The sequence below is a fragment of the Mesocricetus auratus genome, unplaced genomic scaffold (assembly GCF_017639785.1).
Source record: "Mesocricetus auratus isolate SY011 unplaced genomic scaffold, BCM_Maur_2.0 Super-Scaffold_100006, whole genome shotgun sequence".
Taxonomy (NCBI): Eukaryota; Metazoa; Chordata; class Mammalia; order Rodentia; family Cricetidae; genus Mesocricetus; species Mesocricetus auratus.
In genome coordinates this window covers 69,933,405-69,951,967 of record NW_024429190.1, presented here as the reverse complement: position 1 = coordinate 69,951,967, position 18,563 = coordinate 69,933,405, and the positions used below count along the sequence as shown (strand labels likewise).

General features: G+C 46.3%; 1 protein-coding gene across 11 annotated transcripts in view; it reads right to left on the bottom strand.

Annotated features, from left to right (window-relative positions):
* The window catches only part of Septin11 (septin 11), a 124,440-nt gene that overhangs the window by 41,213 nt on the left and 64,664 nt on the right, over positions 1-18,563 (bottom strand). Inside the window, exons 8-11 of one of the 11 annotated variants that reach the window (XR_005877832.1) lie at positions 14,399-14,531; positions 12,058-12,245; positions 6,184-8,437; positions 3,338-4,347 (exon numbers count right to left, since the gene is read on the bottom strand). Coding sequence is in view for 8 of the 11 variants with exons in the window: in XM_040747434.1 (XP_040603368.1) it covers positions 6,227-6,251; positions 12,058-12,245; positions 14,399-14,531 (346 nt within the window). In the remaining 3 variants the exon portion in view is untranslated. Of the gene's footprint in view, positions 1-3,337; positions 4,348-4,823; positions 8,438-12,057; positions 12,246-14,398; positions 14,532-18,563 lie in introns of those variants that run through there. The other 10 variants (XR_005877833.1, XM_040747434.1, XM_040747435.1 and 7 more) reach the window with 10 other exon arrangements.

Here is an 18,563-nt window from a genome sequence, read left to right as displayed (position 1 = left end):
TTCACCTTTTATTTGACAGGAAGTCCTAAAAGGAATGCTGTTTCTGAAAGCTCCCAAATTCTTGAACCTTTAAGCTATGTTAATTAATGAGGTCTACTATACCCATTACTAATATGTTGAGCTCTGGCCACTAGATGGTGCTCCCAGAAAAAGAATAAATCATCTTTTTAACTTCATGAGAAATTGAGTTGTTTAGGTTGACTGTGGTACTAGCAGATAAATGATTATCTGGCTACTAAGTCCTCCTGATACAGCCTCACATTTTATAGTTTTACTCCATTTTGAGGCATGCATGTGCGTACTGTGGTGTATGGATGGAGATCAGAGGACAACTTGAAGCAGTTGGTTTTCTTCTACCACTGGGGCCCCAAGCTAGCGCTCAGGTCTGCCAGAATACAGAGCCGTGTCACTGGCCCTGTAGTTGCACATGGCTTAAGGAGTAGGTGCTGTGGGCTTGTGAGACTGAAGATGTTAGTAGCAAGGGGCAGACAATGGCTGCACCCTGTGTCTCAGGCCAGCAGAAAACCCAGAGCACTCGCCAGGCACCCCAGTGAATTGTGGGTACTCACAAAGGAGACTGGAAATAAAGGAAGGGCAAGAAGGCGTCCAGATCCCAGAATCCTGCTGCTTTTGCTTTGAGTTGGATTTAACCAATCATTAAGACATAGGAGATAAAGTGCACACACATTTAGGAATTAGATGTTTTCTGTTCCTGAGCGGTTAGTTTTCCAGGGATTTGGACAAGCTGATATGTGAGATGCACTGCTGAGCAGCTCTGTACTCTTTCATTGAAAAGGAGTAAAAGAGGTAACCAAGAATGTCTTACCTGCAATACAAGTTCTGGGTTAAGGGTAGAAAGAACAACTCTTGACTCAGAACTGTTAAGCGTATTGTATAACATGTAGCTGAACAGAAGAAAAAAAAAAAGCAACTAACCTATGTGAACGAACTTGCTGTTCATTTAGTGGAAACAGAAAACGGGGGGGACACTCCAGAATGAAAACCGTCGTTAACAAACAACCATGAAATGTGCTTGTGGGAGGATGGAGCCCTGTTGTTTTTCAGAGTAAGATTCGTCTCTGATAGACAAGAGACATGGCATCCCTTTTCTTTGCTCCGAACACTTGCTGTGCTTAGGAGGTGCACTAAGGGATAAGTACAAGGAAGCATGTGGCTGTGTTCTCAGCTCCTAATGTGGGCTGGGCACATGGTACAGAATACAGAATTCAGAAGGGGAAGGAGTAGGTAGGGACAGCTAGGAGAGCTGTCCTCAAACCCCTTGGAGAAAACGTGCGGAGCTGAACTTTGTATGCTGTTGCTGAACTTTTGTATGCTGTTACTCCATTCCTTTCATACACTAAGTTGTGCTTTTTGGGAAGGCTCAAGCTCAGGGTAACAGCCTCTGCTTCACTCATTGGCAGCTACAACTTTAAGTTTCCACAGTGGACTGTAAGGTACCACCACCAATGAGGCAGACATAAAGTTGCTGTATCTCATGTGATGCTCTGCAGACATCTGCAGATAGCACTTACAGACAGCTACCAGTCGAGAATTGAGGCTGAGGGGAGGGAATGGGCAGTTAGGCTCAAAGGAATACATTCACTGCCTTCACTGATGTGAAAGTTAGATGGCAGCAGACATAAAGGACTAGGTGGACTATAAGCACTGAAGCACAAGGGTCTTTGAGGGAGCCACAGTGCCTTGTCCATCTCCATGGCAGAAAGATGGCTATCAGCAAAGCAAAAGGCTTGTGTAGGTCATTAAATATGGTCACAATTGTATCAGACATCCAAAAATGTTTGCCCCATAGTCTGTGTCAATGGTGAACAAAAAACAACCAAAGAGTTTCGTATGGTTGGTACATCAATGCTGCGATGTCTGGATGTGGGTCAAACATATTGAGATGTGTGCCTTTTTTTCTTTAATCACCCCAGCTGAACATACACTGATTCAGGACATAGTTCTTCTTAATATACTGTGCTGGTCTCAAGCAGAACACCTAGACTATATTTGGATAAACAAGTATTTGAAATTGTGTGCAATTAAAGTTTGAGTGAAAAATAAAAAGGCTGTTGCCATCAGAAACAGGTTCCAGTGGGTTGGTTCTGTTTTTCCTTCCCACAATCCAGATTAGGATAAACCAATGCATTTATTGTTGCTGGTGATTGTCCTCAGCTTTGTTTCATGGGAGGACCTGAGGACCCACCGGTTTTGTCAACATTGGAGAGAAGAAACCACCTGCAGCAAAACGCCAGATAAATGGCAGTTTATCTTAGGAGACAGACTATGAGGTACTTGGCCAGTGAGTTCTACAACCAGGGTCCCAAGGGTCACTGAAGAAGCTAGCCTGCTTAGACTCCCTGATCCCAGGAAGATGGTCCACTCACATGTCTCACCTAGGGTCTCAGAACAAAGGGAAGAGCAATAAAACTGGACACTCTACTTCAGCAAAACCCCACTACCAGACTTGATTTTTAAACATTGCTCGACTATGACCTGAAATGCTTTTTAAAACTGGGTTGTGGTATAAAATTGATATTAAATGGTTGAAGGAAGTTAAGAATAAAGTGAATTAACTTAGTAGTTTTAGCATGACCTCACGCTTAACATAGCAATGTAATATTTTAGCTACACTAACTCTAATGACAGCACTGAATTTCTGCTGTTGTACACTGAAGGGACTTTGGGTCACCTTCTAGCTCCAGTGGAAGTGACTTTACTTAAATTTGGAAATACTTTCTAGCAATGCAAGCTGCTTGCCAACAAACACATCCTTTACCTGGAATCCATGCACTACGGACCTTTCTTACGGAGGGGACCAGGGGACCACTTCAAAGGCTTGTGACCAAACACAACTCACACCAGCATCATGAGCTACCTCCTATGGAGATGGAAATATTTTAAGATGCAAACAAAGCTATAGTGAATTTGGAAGTTAATTCCATTCTTTACACTAGATAGGAATTTGGAAGTTGTCCCTTGACTTTTGTCTGAGAGGTGGATAGTATTTAAGTGTCCTAACCTTGACAGACCGGTTAGCGCTGGAAATCACAAGCTCACTCAGTGGGCGCGTGTTTCTGGGTGTGGGTGGGTTTTAAGTGATCTGGTGCAAACGCTTTCACTCCTAGCAGGCCTTCTGCAGATAGTGTGGGGTCTGCCTGCCAGGTGAACCCTCTGAGAAGACATGAATTGAACCTTTGTTACCGATAAAGTTACTGGGGAGGGGATATATGCATTATTTGGTATTCATTTCATGGTTTAAAAAAGAAAAGGATAAACCATGGACAGAAAGTGAAGCAGGGCTCCAGAACAAACACAGGCAGGGAGGGGCCAGAACTTAGTTTAAGATATCTTTAAATATAAATTGAGCCCCAGAGGCAGAAAAGTCATTTATCCAACACTGGCACAATTCAAACATAATTAAGACGTGTAGATCAAAACTCTAGTAACAAAAGGGGGCATTTTCAAATTGCATCTAAGATAACATAGAAACAGAATTTTGAGCCTTAAAATTAACGTAATTTCTCTTGAAGTGAGCTTAAGACTGGCATAATTTTTGATACCAAAAGTTTGAATAACAAATACAAAAAGCAGGACTGGCTAGTTGGAATCCCCCACCCCCAAAATGAGCAGAACTGTCCAAACAGCTTATGTAAGGGGTGCAGGTAACAGAGTCAAATAAAAAATGGCTCCTGAACTTAAAGGAAGGATGCCCACTTCTTTCTCTCAAGAGGCAGATGGTCAGCTGAAAAATAAAAACACTGTATCAATAGGACGTTCCAGAGGGAAGACGGCAGCCGCCTCTGTACATGCAATAGCAAATATACATTTTTAAATCCCAAACCAAAACAACCCACAAAACAGAAGAAGGCAAGGTTTGTACCACTCTATGACCTCTGATGGGCCTGGTGAGAGTTGCCCAGGGGACAGAGATCAGGGGTACTGTGAGCTAAGTTTGCTCCACAGGTGGTGGCCACCTCAAGTGGGTAGATGTTCTCTTCGGTCCATAAGGCCTTAGATCAGGAGGTTCAAGGCAGCTAAGCAAGAGGATTCCAGCCTGAGACCCGGGGTTTGGGCCCAAGCTCTCTACTTTTTAAATTAATGTTATTGTCGCTATTTTTGGTAGTTGAAGTCACTTCGGTAGCCACTGAGAGTGGTGGTTTGTAAACACACATTGACAAACAAACAGCAGTGCAATATGTGACCCAGACTTTAAAGGACGGGAGGCGATGGCAGAAATGAGGTAACTCTTCCCCAACGTGTGTGAGCAGGCAGCTCCTGCTCTTCTAATGCTGTCCATTAAGAGAGAGTAGGGCTTGGCAACGGGGTGGTTACATAAAGAAGAAGCTACAGAGAGAAAAAAGAAAGGTTCAGATTCAAATCGATTCTTACAGCGAAAGAAAAACAAAAGCGCACTTCTCTACAACCAGCTGTGAAGGTAGCAGCGTGTCAGTTAAAGGGCCAGTATCACTAAGCACAGCCGGGTGGGGGGGGGGGGTGCTACGGTGTGGTGGCAATGTGGACACCCGGACCAAGGGAGGGAGGGGAGGATGCTTCTGCTGGACGCCGAGGGTCATGGATGCACCGAGCAGGTGGGGACAGGAAGGACGAGTGTGGTGAGGAATGTGTGAGCTGCAGGACACCACAGGACAAGTCTTGGAGAAGCTGGTCAACCAGACAGCAGCACCGAAGTCCACCACACAAGGCAAGAAAGCAGGAGACAGCGGCCATCCCCATGTCTGTATGTGATGTAACAAGCACGTGTGTGCACACAGGCATGTCAGGCAGGGACTGAAAAGAACTCACAAATGGCCACACAGAACAACGGTTGGGTAAAAATATATTTCCCTGCTTTAGGTCTTGGCACTAGTGATATATGCATAGGTCACCTGTCACCATACCATGTTTACAGACACTGGAGTTACTCAGCAGGCTGCTGAGGCAGCACTTTCATACTTGTAGGAAGGATATGCTTCACATCAATACAATTATCTTAATTCTTAAAAAAGACAAGTGTCTAACATGCAGCTTACATACATGACAATTCTGCATTAACACTGAAAGATTACACAACAAGTTTAGAAAACATTAGTTATCTTCAAACAGCAAAAATGACAGTTCTACAACTACAGTTTAAGGCATATCAGCATATTTTTAAATCAAGAAATAGACAAAGTTCTAATGCTGTTCACAGCTTAATTTTCAATTTATTTTTAAAAATTCCCTTCATACCTACATACAAACTAGACTCTGTAGGTCATAATTCAGCTAACAACTCCATAATAAATGTCCTGTCAATGGAACTAGGACTTTTGGAAACTGACACCCGACAAATCCAGACACTTGTGAATGGCAAAGCCAAGGGATTCAAATGGACCACACAGAGACAGTATGATGGGGGGGGGGGTGTAGGCGTGGGGCGACTCAACCCTGACTCTGCAGAATATTAGGGTGTATCAGGAAAGTTAGATGACCAAGTCCACCCATCAGAGGGGCACAGGATGGAAAGGAGGTGGGAGCCTATGCTGGTGAGTTACAAAGTAGAGAGGGAGGAAAACGAGAAACCCAGTATCAAGTGGAACGGTTCCCCTTGCTCAGAGATGCCCCTTTGGACCAATTACTAAAGAGCCCCAGCTGGGAAACCAGTCCTGAGCTGCCACTCAATTCTCATGCTGGCCGCTCCACCATACCCTGCAGTACGGAAACTGTTACAGGACACACAGTCCAGAAGGAGCAAAAGATGCTCAGGGAGAAGCCAAAGCCATCCGACAAAAAAATAGAAGTGGCCACTGTGCCATTAGACTAAGACCCAGACTGTAAGGGATCAGAAAAGCCGCAGAGACACGGTTTTCCAGACTTCTGTGCAGTAAACGGTGGGAGTTTCTCTCTCCCACTGTCAAGAGTCAAAGGCCTGTTCCATGGTGCTGTGCAGAACAATGGCTGCAATCAGTAACCAGAACCTTACTCCACTGAGATCAAGAGGAAGCATAAGCCATGGGGCAAAATATAAATGTGGCGGGAGAGATGATTTAGCTTAAGGAAGAAGAAGAAGAAGAAGAAGAAAAAAAAAAGGCTACTCGGACTATACCTTCAGGACCCCTTCCAAAAGAAAAACTCATCTGTCCCATTTGTTTTCCCTAATCGGAAACAGAAAGAGCTCAGAGTTCTTACTCCTGTACTTACATGCAAAGGTGAAAGCACATCCAGTTAGATTTGAGAGCATCGTTTACTCCGTGCAGAGCCAGGGACTACTGTGAAGAAAGGCATAGATACCGAAAGAAAAGAGCAGCAATAACGAGCTACAGGAGGCTTGGGAGCAGTGGGAGGAAACAGCTTTAGAAGCAATACAGGGTTTTCTCTTTTTAAAGCTTTTTTATTATTCCCTGACTCTCCATAGGATTTATTTTACTGTAAAAAAAAAAAAAGCAAAAAAAAAATTCAATCAATAATCTTGGCATCAAAAAGTCAACTGGATGATTTTTCAAAAAAAAAATGTTTGCTGAGCTTATCTTAAAAAGCTTTTAGGGATGTGAGAACTCAAATGCAAAGGGTTATTTTCTATAACCAGGCACAAATAAATGCTCACACAAGCAGCAGCTGGAACAAGCATACAATACAAACACCCAAGGTCTTGTGTGGTGCCCAGCGAAGAAGCAAACGCGGCCACGGTTAGCGAGCATGCCAGTTTAGAGCATGCCGGTAGAGCATGCCAGTAGAGCCTGCTGCTCCTCTGCCAGCTAGAGGAACGGAAGCAAAGCCAGCGTCTGTCTAGGCACTCCTCCCCCATCAGTGAAGACGGAGGTGGGGGGTGGGGGGGTGAGGGAGGGAGACGCTGCGGCTATTGCTGCAACCTTCTGTGTCTTCTGTCCCAGCCTGGTCTGCACCCCAGCGGAGCCAGTTTCCTTACTTTGTCTAAGGAAGCCTAAATCAGTTTATGAAAGACCAGTGCTTTCTTCTAATGACTGGGAGATGAAGAAAGGGAGACCATACAAACTTGGCTGGGATCAGATAGAGACTGGCTGGACCTTTTTTCCAAGTATGTCACAGAGGGGATACAGTATGTTTTATCCTATTCACGTGTAACTCACTATGTTGGAGGGAAATGTAGAGGCGAAGGACTGGGCTCACGAGAAACGTTAGGACAGCGGGAAAAGCCAGGGGATCTCCTTAGAGGGGGCAGCCAAGCAGAAGACAAGAAGGAAAAGGGGCAAGCAGATGGGGCATGTCCTGGCACACGCGATAGCGCTATGGGGGGGGGGCAAAGTGACTGATGACCCCAAGAGACAGAGCAGGCAGAACTAATCACAGCGAGGGGACAAGTGAGGAACATTCCTTAGAGACAGACAACTGTGTGTCAACAAGAGCAAGGAGCCCAAGGGAAGCTGACCGACTGCAGCCTCTTCATTCTCTGCTTTGAGTAATGGAACACTGTGCTCACTCCCCTCCTCCCCTCAGTGAGGACATCCTTTCAGATTGGTGCTACAGGTAAGAGATGTATAGGAAGTATTCATGGCAGGTGCTTTTCATTGCAATTCGTGAAAATTTCTATTAGAAGTAGCCATACATATCCTGGAATCAACTTCCAGGTCTCCTCTCAGCCTGCTTAAGGCAAATGCAGGTGTGTGGGGAGGGGCTGGAGGACAGGGGTGGGGTGAGCCCAGCATCCTCAGCTAAGCAATACTTAATGAGCTGGTCTTTGAGATCTGGACCTGTGAAAGCATCAGGGACTCCCTGGTGTGGAGGTGAACATAGCCATGTTTCTTACAGCAGCTCGCCCAGGCTTTAGAGTGGGCATTTGGTGTAGACTCCGTCCTTATGAGAGTCTGAGCAGACCACAAGCTCGGGCCAAATAGCCAAGTGATACCAAATAGCCAAGTGATAAAAAGAAAAGGCCATACCAGCGAAAAGCTGTCTGCGATACCAACTCACATTTCTGCCCTTTCAAGCGCACCCACGGCTTGTGGCAACTGTGGAGAAGGGACATTGAATTGAGGGGCTGTGTGAGCACGAGATGAATAATCAAGGAAATGAAGTTGTTGTCATGGCTACTCAGGGTCTTAGTTCAGCTGCAGAGGTGGTGAGTTTTCACATCAGACGTACAGGTAGTATTTTACCCCACTTTCCTCGGTCCAAAGCGACACAGAAGTGACAGACATGCTTCCCGCTGCCGCTTGGAGCAGGCATACAAGGCAAATCAACAACTTTCCAGAAACAAAGTCTAGCCGCACGAGCATTTGCTCTTATCCCCTCGTTCTACAATGGTTTCCTACCCCCCACCCCCGACAACATTTAGCAAAATGCGCTAAGGGTTACTGGTATGTGGGGAAGGGTGCAACACAGATCAAACAGGGCCCAGGCGACAGAGAGGCGCTATCACTGCCAAAGCAGGTGAATGCGGGAGTGTCCTTGGCTTGGTCGGCTCTATGTGAAGCTTGCACTGCAAGTTAAAAACACAACAAAACAAAACAAAAAAGTTAGAAATGATGACAAATCAAACGGAAAGGAAATTAGGAGCGCCAGCACCAGCACTCACTGATGGCAAATGCTCATGCAATGATTATGGGCCTGACAGAAATGAAAAGGAAAGAAACCCGGGAAGGCTAGTCCACAGGAAAAGCAAAGCAAACCTTGAGTACTCAGCGGAGAGCGTGTGCTCTGTTCCCTTTTGCATGGGATTTATACTCGTGAGAGACTTCATGAAACCAAGGCAAAGTCCAGTGGAAGGGTCCACTGTCGCGCTTGTTTTCTCAAATAACACAAAACTACTGTCTATGAGTAGTGGAGGTCACACTAGGACTCCACAGAAACTTCCATCTTCCACTTCTGGGCTGTTGGAGGAGTCAGAGAATAAACAGACCAAAGGCGTCTTTGCACAGCTGACCTGGAGACGAGATCTAAAGTAGCTTGTAAACTGGAATATAGAAGATGGAGGACAAGCTACTGTCCAGCTAAGCAGGGCTGAAAAAGAACACGGTTAGAGCAACGGCAATGCCAGGAACTTCCCCCCTCTTAAGACCAAAGCAATGCCAAACCTGGGATCTGCGTGACTAATTTTAGGCAACTCCAAACATGCAACTTTATTACTTAGCAAAACTCCAAACTGATTTTAAAAAAAAGAGTTGAGCAGATGGCTGTGTAAAGTGCAGTCACTACATGCCAGTTCAAAAGATGACACTCAAAGCCAGGCGGTGGCAGCCACGCCTTTAATCCCAGCACTCGGGAGGCAGAGACAGGCGGATGTCTGTGAGTTCAAGGCCAGCCTGGTCTACATAGCGAGTTCCAGGACAGCCTCCAAAACAATACAGAGAAACCCTGTCTCGAAAAACCAAAAAAAAAAAAAAAAAAGTGACACTCAAAGTTCTCTTTGGGGCCAGATGCATCTCATCCAGCAAATGCCTCCTGGCAACTGTGTCAATCTTTTTTTTAAGGACTTACCCTCAGGCAGTCCTACCACAGTAGGACTGAGGAAAGTGACTTGGTGGCAGAAGGTGGGGTCTAGCTAATGGCAGGGCCAGGGTTAGTTCTACTTTGTAATCCTAGGAAACGTTATATGCTTTTATGCCACCTACTTACCTATGTTTTAAAAAAGGAGCATGTTGTTAGAATAGGAAAAATGAAAACAAAAAGAGTTTAAAATTATTAGAAAGTGAATTAAGACTAGTAGTGGGTGCGCAGCGGATGGGGGAAGCACACAGGGAATGGAGGAGCACCCCCTTAAGCTTTCTGCTCAGCAAAGCCGGCTCCTAAGAGGCATGGCCTCGCACTGCTGCAGGATGACCAGGAGGAAGAACCTTCCTCTTCCTGCGCCAAGAGCTGCTCTGGTTGCCCAGTTACTGTCTTTCTGTGGTCCTCTCTAGCCAAAACCTTCCACTGTCACCTACAGTAAGAGGGGGATTTCTTTCCCCTCTGTTGAATTCAGGCCTCCAACTAGCCTTTGCTTCCATTATACAAGTAGAAGTATGGGAAAGGATAATAACTAAGAAGCGACACAAAAAATTACATGCCATTGCCAGGCACCAAGCCTGGTGATTATTGCAGACCGAGTCTAACACCATCGATAGTAAATGAGAATATATAAATAAAGCTAAAATAGATTGTAACACAGATGTCATGTAAACTTTAAAAGCATAATACACTGGTAAAGCCTATGGTGGGAAGGAAATAAGCCAGCATGTTCCAGAGCAAAAAATGTCCATTTCTAGATGGAGGTACAATAATCATCAGTTCTTGGAATTTTTATTGCTAAAAGGCACATCCAGTACACATGAAATATTCTTTTTAACATTGCTGGTCTTTTATAAATATTTTTAGTTTAAAACTTGTACCTCTGCACACTTTAATGCTTCAGGGTAAGAAAGTCTATCCCTTTGGACTTCCTAAGCTCTGAGTGAGCAGCCTTCTCTCTCTCTCTCTCTCCTCTCTCTCTCTCTCTCTCTCTCTCTCTCTCTCTCTCTCTCTCTCTCTCTCTCTCTCTCTCTCTCTCACACACACACACACACACACACACACACACACACACACACCTGTGGTTTCTTCCAGATAAAGGATTTGGATCAGGATTCAATGCCGAATGGCTTTGACTCTGGCTTGCTATCTGGGGATGCCACTCACTGTATTAAGATGCCACTATCAGTATTAGAAGCTTTCCCAACACATAGAACAACAAAGAGCGGTACTGAACTAGATTACTGAGGCAGTGGTTTTTCTGAATTAGCCCACAGTTTGGTCTGCTGGACTCCTTTGGTAACTTGGATCTATACCAACCCCAATTAAAATCGTACATTATCTACATGAGCTAGCTACTCCTGTTATTGCTTTGACCAGTTTCCTACTCCTTTGTTCTCTGGACACGTTTCCTGCTGCCTCAGAGCTTGCAAAAGCAATGTTTTGTGTAGAGCGTGACTTAGTAGGCTTTCAGTAAGTCACCACAGTGCTGCAAAGGCTACAGGCACACCACAGTTCCTTAGGGGGAAGCCTGCCCCGCACGAGCCAGGACTAAGCGGCGGCAGGACACGGCTGGCTTGCCTGCCCTCAGGTAGTCTTGATTGGGACTGGGCAGGCTCAGTCCTAAGTGCTACATTTTTCAAAGAAGGAAAGTCTTTGCCTGCATCAGTCTCGCCATTCTTGCTATTCCCAGCCACCTGCTTTTCTCCCAGCACCATAGCCATCTACGGATGAAGAAGCAGAACCCTCAAGCGGGTTCCATGAAGCAGGCTCCAGGCTTGCCTGGGCGACTGTGCTAACTCAGCAGGCTTGAGAGGAGCGAGGCATCCCAGGGCTTGTTACGGGGCCGTGGAAAAGTTTTCCAAGTGCTTCCCTAGCACCACACTTGCCAAAGCCACAGCTACTGCCACGACACTGCCCACTCTGCTCTTTGAGGTGACTCAGTGGACAGCTTCAAACCACAGACGTTGAAGGATGCGCACCTCTCCCGCTGGTTTCTGAAAGCTGCTGCTGGGGCGCCACTGGAGTGGCGACATCACCTGGCCCTTGGGCACTTGAAATCAAGGCTGTGTTGAAACCGCCCCGTGTGGGGTTCAGCGGTGGCGTGAGGGCTGCTAGGATTTGCTAACTGGGTGGGCGTCTGGTTGAGTTACACAATAAGATAATCACTCAGCTTGTTTGAATTTAGGGACAACCCAGCACCCACCAGCGGCACTGTGGAATAACATACTGTCTAACAGAGCAGAGAACCATGTGAGCAACTGTGATCTTAGAGTGCTCCTTTACCAGTCAGGAGAAGGCCTCCAGAGGCACTAAGAGAAACCTGCCCTTCTTCTCTGAGCACTTCTGGGGTTGTACTGAAGCTGCTATAAGAGCTGACAGGCTACTCCAGTCCTGACTGCTTGGTCACCACAGTGACATTCATCAGCTAATCCCTTGTGCCCTTTAAAAATACCTTTGCACACCTCTGTCATCTTCCCTGCACTGTAGAGAAAAATACTTGCTTTTATTTTCCTGGCAATAGGCCAGTTTCCAGTCTGTAAGTAGGAAGGGTAGACATGCAAGAGGAAGAGATTGTTAGCGGTCCGCAGGAGGCGGGCGACATCTGCTTACTTTTTCTTATCCTTGTCCTTCTTGGTTTGCTGGGCCCCGGACTGCTGGGCCTGGGACTGCAGGAGCTGAGCGGCTGCCTTCTTCTTCTGGAAGTTGCTCACCTCCTCCTCAAGATCCTTCTTCTTGTCCTCCACCTTTCTCTTCTCCTCTTGGTGTGTCCGCTTCAGGAGGTCAAACTTCTCGTGAAGCTGGGAGGGAGAAAGGAAAATGGGCTCGGAGAAAGGAATAAAAACCTGAATTTTGCACATAGCCTATGCAAAATCGCAGTGTGCAGTCCCTGGCTGTACTAGCATAGTGGTGGTTTGCATAAAAATGCCCCCCACCCCCACCCCAGGCTCAGATATTTGAATGCTTAGCCATCGGGGAGTAGCACTGTTTGGAAAGGATCGGGAGGTGTGGCCTCACTGAAGGAAGTGTGTCACTAGGGAGGGAGCCCGCAGATCCAGCTGTAGAACTCTCAGCTCCTTCACCGCACCATGTCTGCCTGCATGCCGCCATGCTCCTCGCCATGATGATAATGGACTAAACCTCTGCAACTGTAAGCCAGCCCCAACCAAATTCGTTCTTACATAAGAGTTGCTGGGGTCACGGTGTCTCTTCACAGCAACAGGAGGGTGGCTAAGACAATCGGGAAGGATCTGGATGGCTAATGGAAGAGTAAGGCGAGAATGCCGAGACCCGGACATCTAACACTTGAGCTCCTCAGGGCTGACCGCTTCTTGGGCACTCTCTATGATAATAAGGTACTTCTTTAATTATCTACTATTGTTTTTGGTATTTTGAGACAAAGTCTCTCTATGTAGCCTTGGCTGTCTGGAACTTACCTGGCCTCAAGTTCACAGAGATCTGTCTGTCTCTGCTTCCTGAGTGCAGGGACTAACAGCACACATTAGCATACTCAGAAATAAAGTACATTATCTTTGAAAGCATCAAGATGGCTAGCAAGGTGGCTTACTGGCTAAAAGTGCTTGCTGCCAAGCCTGACCTGAGTTTGGTCTCTGGAACCCACACGGGGAGAGATCAGATTCCTTCAAGTTGTCTTCTGACCCAACCCCTCACATAGACAATTTTAAATAATGTAAATAATGTAAAAGCATGAAAAAAGTAAAAACTAACCATGAACCTAATAACAAAGCCACCCTTGAGACAAAAGTGGGTTCTTGTTTGGGGACCTTTATGAATACATATAAAATACTTAGAAATTACAGTGTTCATATATATATATATATATATTGTTCCTTCTCTTTGCATACATAAGTGTATACACACACACACACACACACACACACACACACACACACACACACACACCCTGTTTAAATAGCTCAGTGCAGAAGGTCTACCATGAGGCCCTTTCTTGATCTTCAGAACCAAACAATGAAAACAATCAGAAACAAAAAACCGAAAGGGAAGTGGTTACCAAAGTTTGAATTTCAACCCATCATCCACTACAGTCAGCTAATATTGTCAATCTTCGTTTCTCTACAGCAAAGCCATTTTAAGCATTTAGCTTCATGAGGAGCCTCTAAGCCTCATTGCCTTCGCAGAAGGTTTATTTATTTTTATATGCATGTGTGTTTTCCTGCATGTATGTTTGTGTACCGCTTGCATGCCTGGTACCTACAGAGATGAAAAGAGGTCATCAGATCCCCTGAACTGAAGTCACAGACAGTTGTGAGCCCCCATGTAGGTGCTGGGAATTGAAGCCTGGACCCCAGGAGAAAGAGCAGCCAGTTCTCTTAACCACTGAACCATCTCCGCAGTCCCAAGTTCTCCTAGTCTTTTAAACAACAAGGTAAGATGCAAACATTATTTTGAGGAGTATGGAGCCATAGGGAAGTGCTGCAGTAAAAATTAAATTAAAATTAAACGGTGAGGTTGGCCTGGGTGGGGATCCGGGTGGAGTCAGAGGGTGCCATAGCCGGAATCGTGTTGGAATCATGAGCAGCGGGCGCGAGCGTGGGGTGTGGCTAAGATCATAGGGCGAAGTGCCTCCTCTATTTAGCTTGCTTAGTTGGCCGGACCCCAAATCTCACATTTGAGGACTTATAAACTGAGGAAACTCACAAGCTGAAAAGACCACATGATCAGGGCTAGAGGCCTAAGATCTGGTTTAGCCTTGGTGACTGCAAAAATCACTCAATGTCATGGCTCTCGGTTTACCATCTGCTAAATGGGGGCGAGAGTATGTGGCCAGCATATTCTTTGCCTGGTGGGAAAGCTGATCTTGAGAGAAAGGGGCAGGAGAACCACCTTGTACCCGTGTGAGGTCCCATCACCTGCAAAGTTCTAATAAGAAAGCCCATCTCCGGTCTCCGCCCCCGGAGGATGCACCACTCACCTCTTTCTCTGCCTCCTTAAGCTCCGCCTCTTTCTCCTTCACTCTCATGACAAACATCTGCCTCATTTCCTCCTCTTTCTTCTGCAGCTCTCCCAGGAATTCGTTCCTTTTTGCTTCATACGTCTCTTGAAGACTATTAAAAACCCACAAACCAAGGCAGGGCATGAGACAGCATCATACATTTCAGGTCATGTCATTAACCCCCCCTTCATTCCAAAAAAAAAAACCCAAAAAAGAGACAACTACTGCTTTAGCACGCTAAAGCACGAATGAAATGAGCTTCCTTCTTCTTTATGCAGAGACAATACAACCAAAAGCATAACATAGCACCAAGGGCCTGCCGCTAACCAGCCAGGATCAAGAGTTCTGCAAGATGGAGGGCCTAGCGTCATGGTGAAATGCAGGCTCTGGATTGGACAGAGCAGCGCTGTAATTCTGGCCTCCCCCACTGGCTGACCTTGGTAGGCACAGCTCTCTTGGCCCCTGCACAGGGCTTTCGGACACAATAGCCCTCTCCTCCCTGAGATGAAGCTGTGAGAAAATGAGAAAAGCATTCTGACATACAAGGGGTACTTAATGAGGATTCGCCCTCCTCCACCCATCTTTCTCTAACAACCCCCAGAGAGGAAAACAGACTTAGTGAGAAGAAGGCCTTCTAAAGGCGAGGTAAAAAACGATCACTTCTCTAGCCACAGTGCAACTCTAAGTGTGTGGGGAGGAGGCTTGGTTTCATCTTGAGTCCTACACTCTTTCGCTCTACAGAACTCAGAGCCTGCGCCTCATCCTTAATGTCATGATTCACTGCATTTCTGTCAGAACAAAGACGTTTACAGAGGAAGAAAGCGCCTTTGGTAACACAAAGGACCTCCCCCCAAACACACACCTCAAGTACCACAAAGAAACCGGGGCTGGTGTTTATAGGGCACTCCCTTCTCTCTTTGGTAGTTCATCAGAACAGCTGTATGGTAACAGAGCCTGCAGGTAGAGTCTACCTTTAACACAGGCTGATTTACCCCTAGGGCACACTTAAAGACTAGATAGCAACTAGGGATACTCCCAGGATTCACACCTGCCCACTAAAAAGGAAAACCCAATGGGGAAGCACCCTGGGGGGAACAGCAACAAGCAGACTGCTAGAGTCATAACAACCAGGGCAGGATTCCACCCTTTTATAACTGATCGCCCCATTAGCTCACGAAAACCAAGGTCTTCTGCCTGGACATTGCCAACGACCTCTGCTGATAAGCAATCATGAGTTTTGAGTTTCAGAAGTTATTTTTCATGAGACAAAAACAAGTTGGGCATATTGGTATTGGCTAATACTAATGGCAATGTTTATATTTCAGTTTTAAGAGACCTAGAATTTTATCCATAGCAGACCTTTAGAATAACTTACGAATGACCATCTTCATCCGCTTGTGATAAACTCATCACCTTTACCTGTGAATCAGACTTGCACATGGCAGAGGATAACCTGGCCCTGTTAGAAAATCTAGTTTCTAATTAGTACAATGAAGGGACCTCTCTCTTCAAGAAATGCAACCTTAGGCAGAAACAACACCCAATCTGTGTTCTGAGATGACCTAGTTTCAGGCTTCAAAGGGGCGGGTTCTGGAGTCAAAACAGGAAGCACGCTCCTCCATCAAGGGATTCATCATGCACAGCGGAGTCACCCTGGTGGCACACCATGGCTATATGGGCATATCTTGGTGTACTTTTCTAAATACAGATGCCCCTAGCTCCACTCCTGGAGATGCCAATCCTGAGCTTCAAGGTAAGCAAGGTGGGCCTTGGTAATGCTGTATATGGGTCTTGGTAACAATGTATACAGGAGCCTGGTTGGTGGCACACACCTTTAATCCCAGCACTCAGGAGGCAGAGGCAGGCAGATCTCTGTGAGTTCGAGGCCAGCCTGGTCCGACAACCTCCAAAACAATACAGAGAAACCCTGTCTCGTAAAACCAAAACAAAAAAAAAATGTATACAGGTCTTGGTAATAATCTATAGGTATAAACATTTTCCTATTTCAACATCAAAAAAGAATCTTAGGGCCTGTAGAAATGGGACCAAATGGGGTGGGAGGTGGGGCCCATGACTTCAGTGTCATTTCCTGCTAGATCTGAAGCCTGGAAGATGGCACAGCCTGAATACTAGGCTGCCAATAAAAATGTCAGCAACAGAGTCGGCAGGGTGATGGGGGTGCGCAGATGGACAGATGGATGGACTGCTTGCCTGCATAGGCAGGAATGCAGCCCTGGCTGTCTTGGTGGAAGAACTGCGGCCTCTTTGATGAAAGGCAGACAGACCACCTGGCTCCTCCTGTTAGCAGGTACCGGTAACACCCCAGACCCTCCAAACTCTCAAATTCCAGAACGTAAAAGAACACAGGTGTGCGGAATGGGTTTAACACAGTGAGTTGCCTCTAACAACCTAGGAGTCCAGGCTGTGACTAGGGCCAGGTGTTGGTAGATTACAGAAACATTCCTAGCCCTCTCCTTCCTGTTACTGCGATAAGACTGGAACACAGACATGTGCGTTCATCTATATTAAGGTCTAAGGTGATTTCCAGTAAGACGGGCAGAACTGGGTAGCTATGATGAGATTCTGTGGTCTGTAAGCAAAGTCCTCCTGCTATGTCTAGTTGGTTCCCTGATCTGGCCCAAATGGGTTAAGGACATGAGTAGCAGCAGAGCTAAGACTTGAACTCTGGCTCCTGACACACCAAGCTCCTCCACACTATCTAGCCCTGGCCATTACATTTGACTTTACAGAAGTTTCTTTGTGTGCATGGAAACAAATACTCTATGCAAAAGCCATTTTCCAGCAGACTTAATAACCCTCAAATGGGCTTGATTTTATGGGGTCGTTTTCCAGTAAATATGCTGCAGGCACAGAGAGGCCTGCTATACCTGCTTTCCCAGAGCCACATCCTGCCTGGCTGCAGACACTCCATAAGCCTGAGAGACTGAATTAAATGACGGATGGTTAGAAGTTAGTCCCTTGTGTGAGATTTACATGTGTTCTCACCAAACACGACAGGAGTGCAGCTGTGTGGGGGACTAGCCCAGAAAGCACTGAACTTTCTCCAAAATGGTTCCAAGCGAGAACTCCTCCCACCAAAGGGGCTGTTCAGACGACTGCTTCACTGGGCACTGGTGGTCTTAGGTTCTTTGGCCGGCCATCAGTTCTATGGCTTGTAGATTTCAGAGAGTGTCCTGATGGTGACCATAAAAGGTGGAAAACCAGTTTTTCGAAGGCACTGTGGCTTTAATCAGAGGAGGCTGAGTCCAGACAGACCTCCTGTTGTCTCAACTGAGATCTCCATTAAGAAACTGCTCAGGCTCAGACTGGACAATCCCTTCCTCTACCAGGAGGTGGCAACCTGGCCTTGAGCCTCACCATCCAGTGACTCAAGAGCCACGCCCCCAACCAACCCAGCCAGGCTATCCTTTCTCCACCAATGGGAAGCTCTGCTGGAAGGCAGGCAGTTGCTAGGGTGCTGAGCCTACCTTCTTTTAAAATGTATTTTTATGTGTAGGGGTGTTTTGCCTGAATGTATGTATGCATCATTTGTGTGCCTGGTGCCCACAGAAGGCAGAACAGAGTATCAAATCCCTTGGAGCTGAAGCTACAGATAGATGGCCATGAGCCTCGCTGTGGGTGCTAGGACTCAAACCCAGGTCCTCTCTCTGCTGAGCCGCCTCTCCAGCTACAATGACCTTTTCTTCCTCTCACGCTTTGCATGTCCATCCATCAGTGATGTGGGAACTACACAGACTTTCTAAGCTCTTTCCCTTCCTACCCTCTGTAAGAACTGCACCAGTGTGAAAGAACACAGAAAACCCACGGGCTGGAGAGAAGACAGCACACACAGTTTGTTTTAAAACAGAGTAATTGAAAGCGAGGAGCCTTGGGAAGCTAGATCTGCTCAGCACAAATGAATATGGCAAATGTTAGCCACCAGCTGTGCCCTGTGGGTGTGTGAGCCAGGCTCTACACCCCACAAACATAATTAGGAGATTGGGCTCAAGAGCCAGGATTCAGATCAGTCCCTTTTCCCTAACTACTAGGACTTTAGGCAGGTTGCTTACATTTGGGGCGCTTTGAACGTTAGCACTGGTAAATGAGGGCAGCAACAACACCACCACATCACTCAGCAGAGATA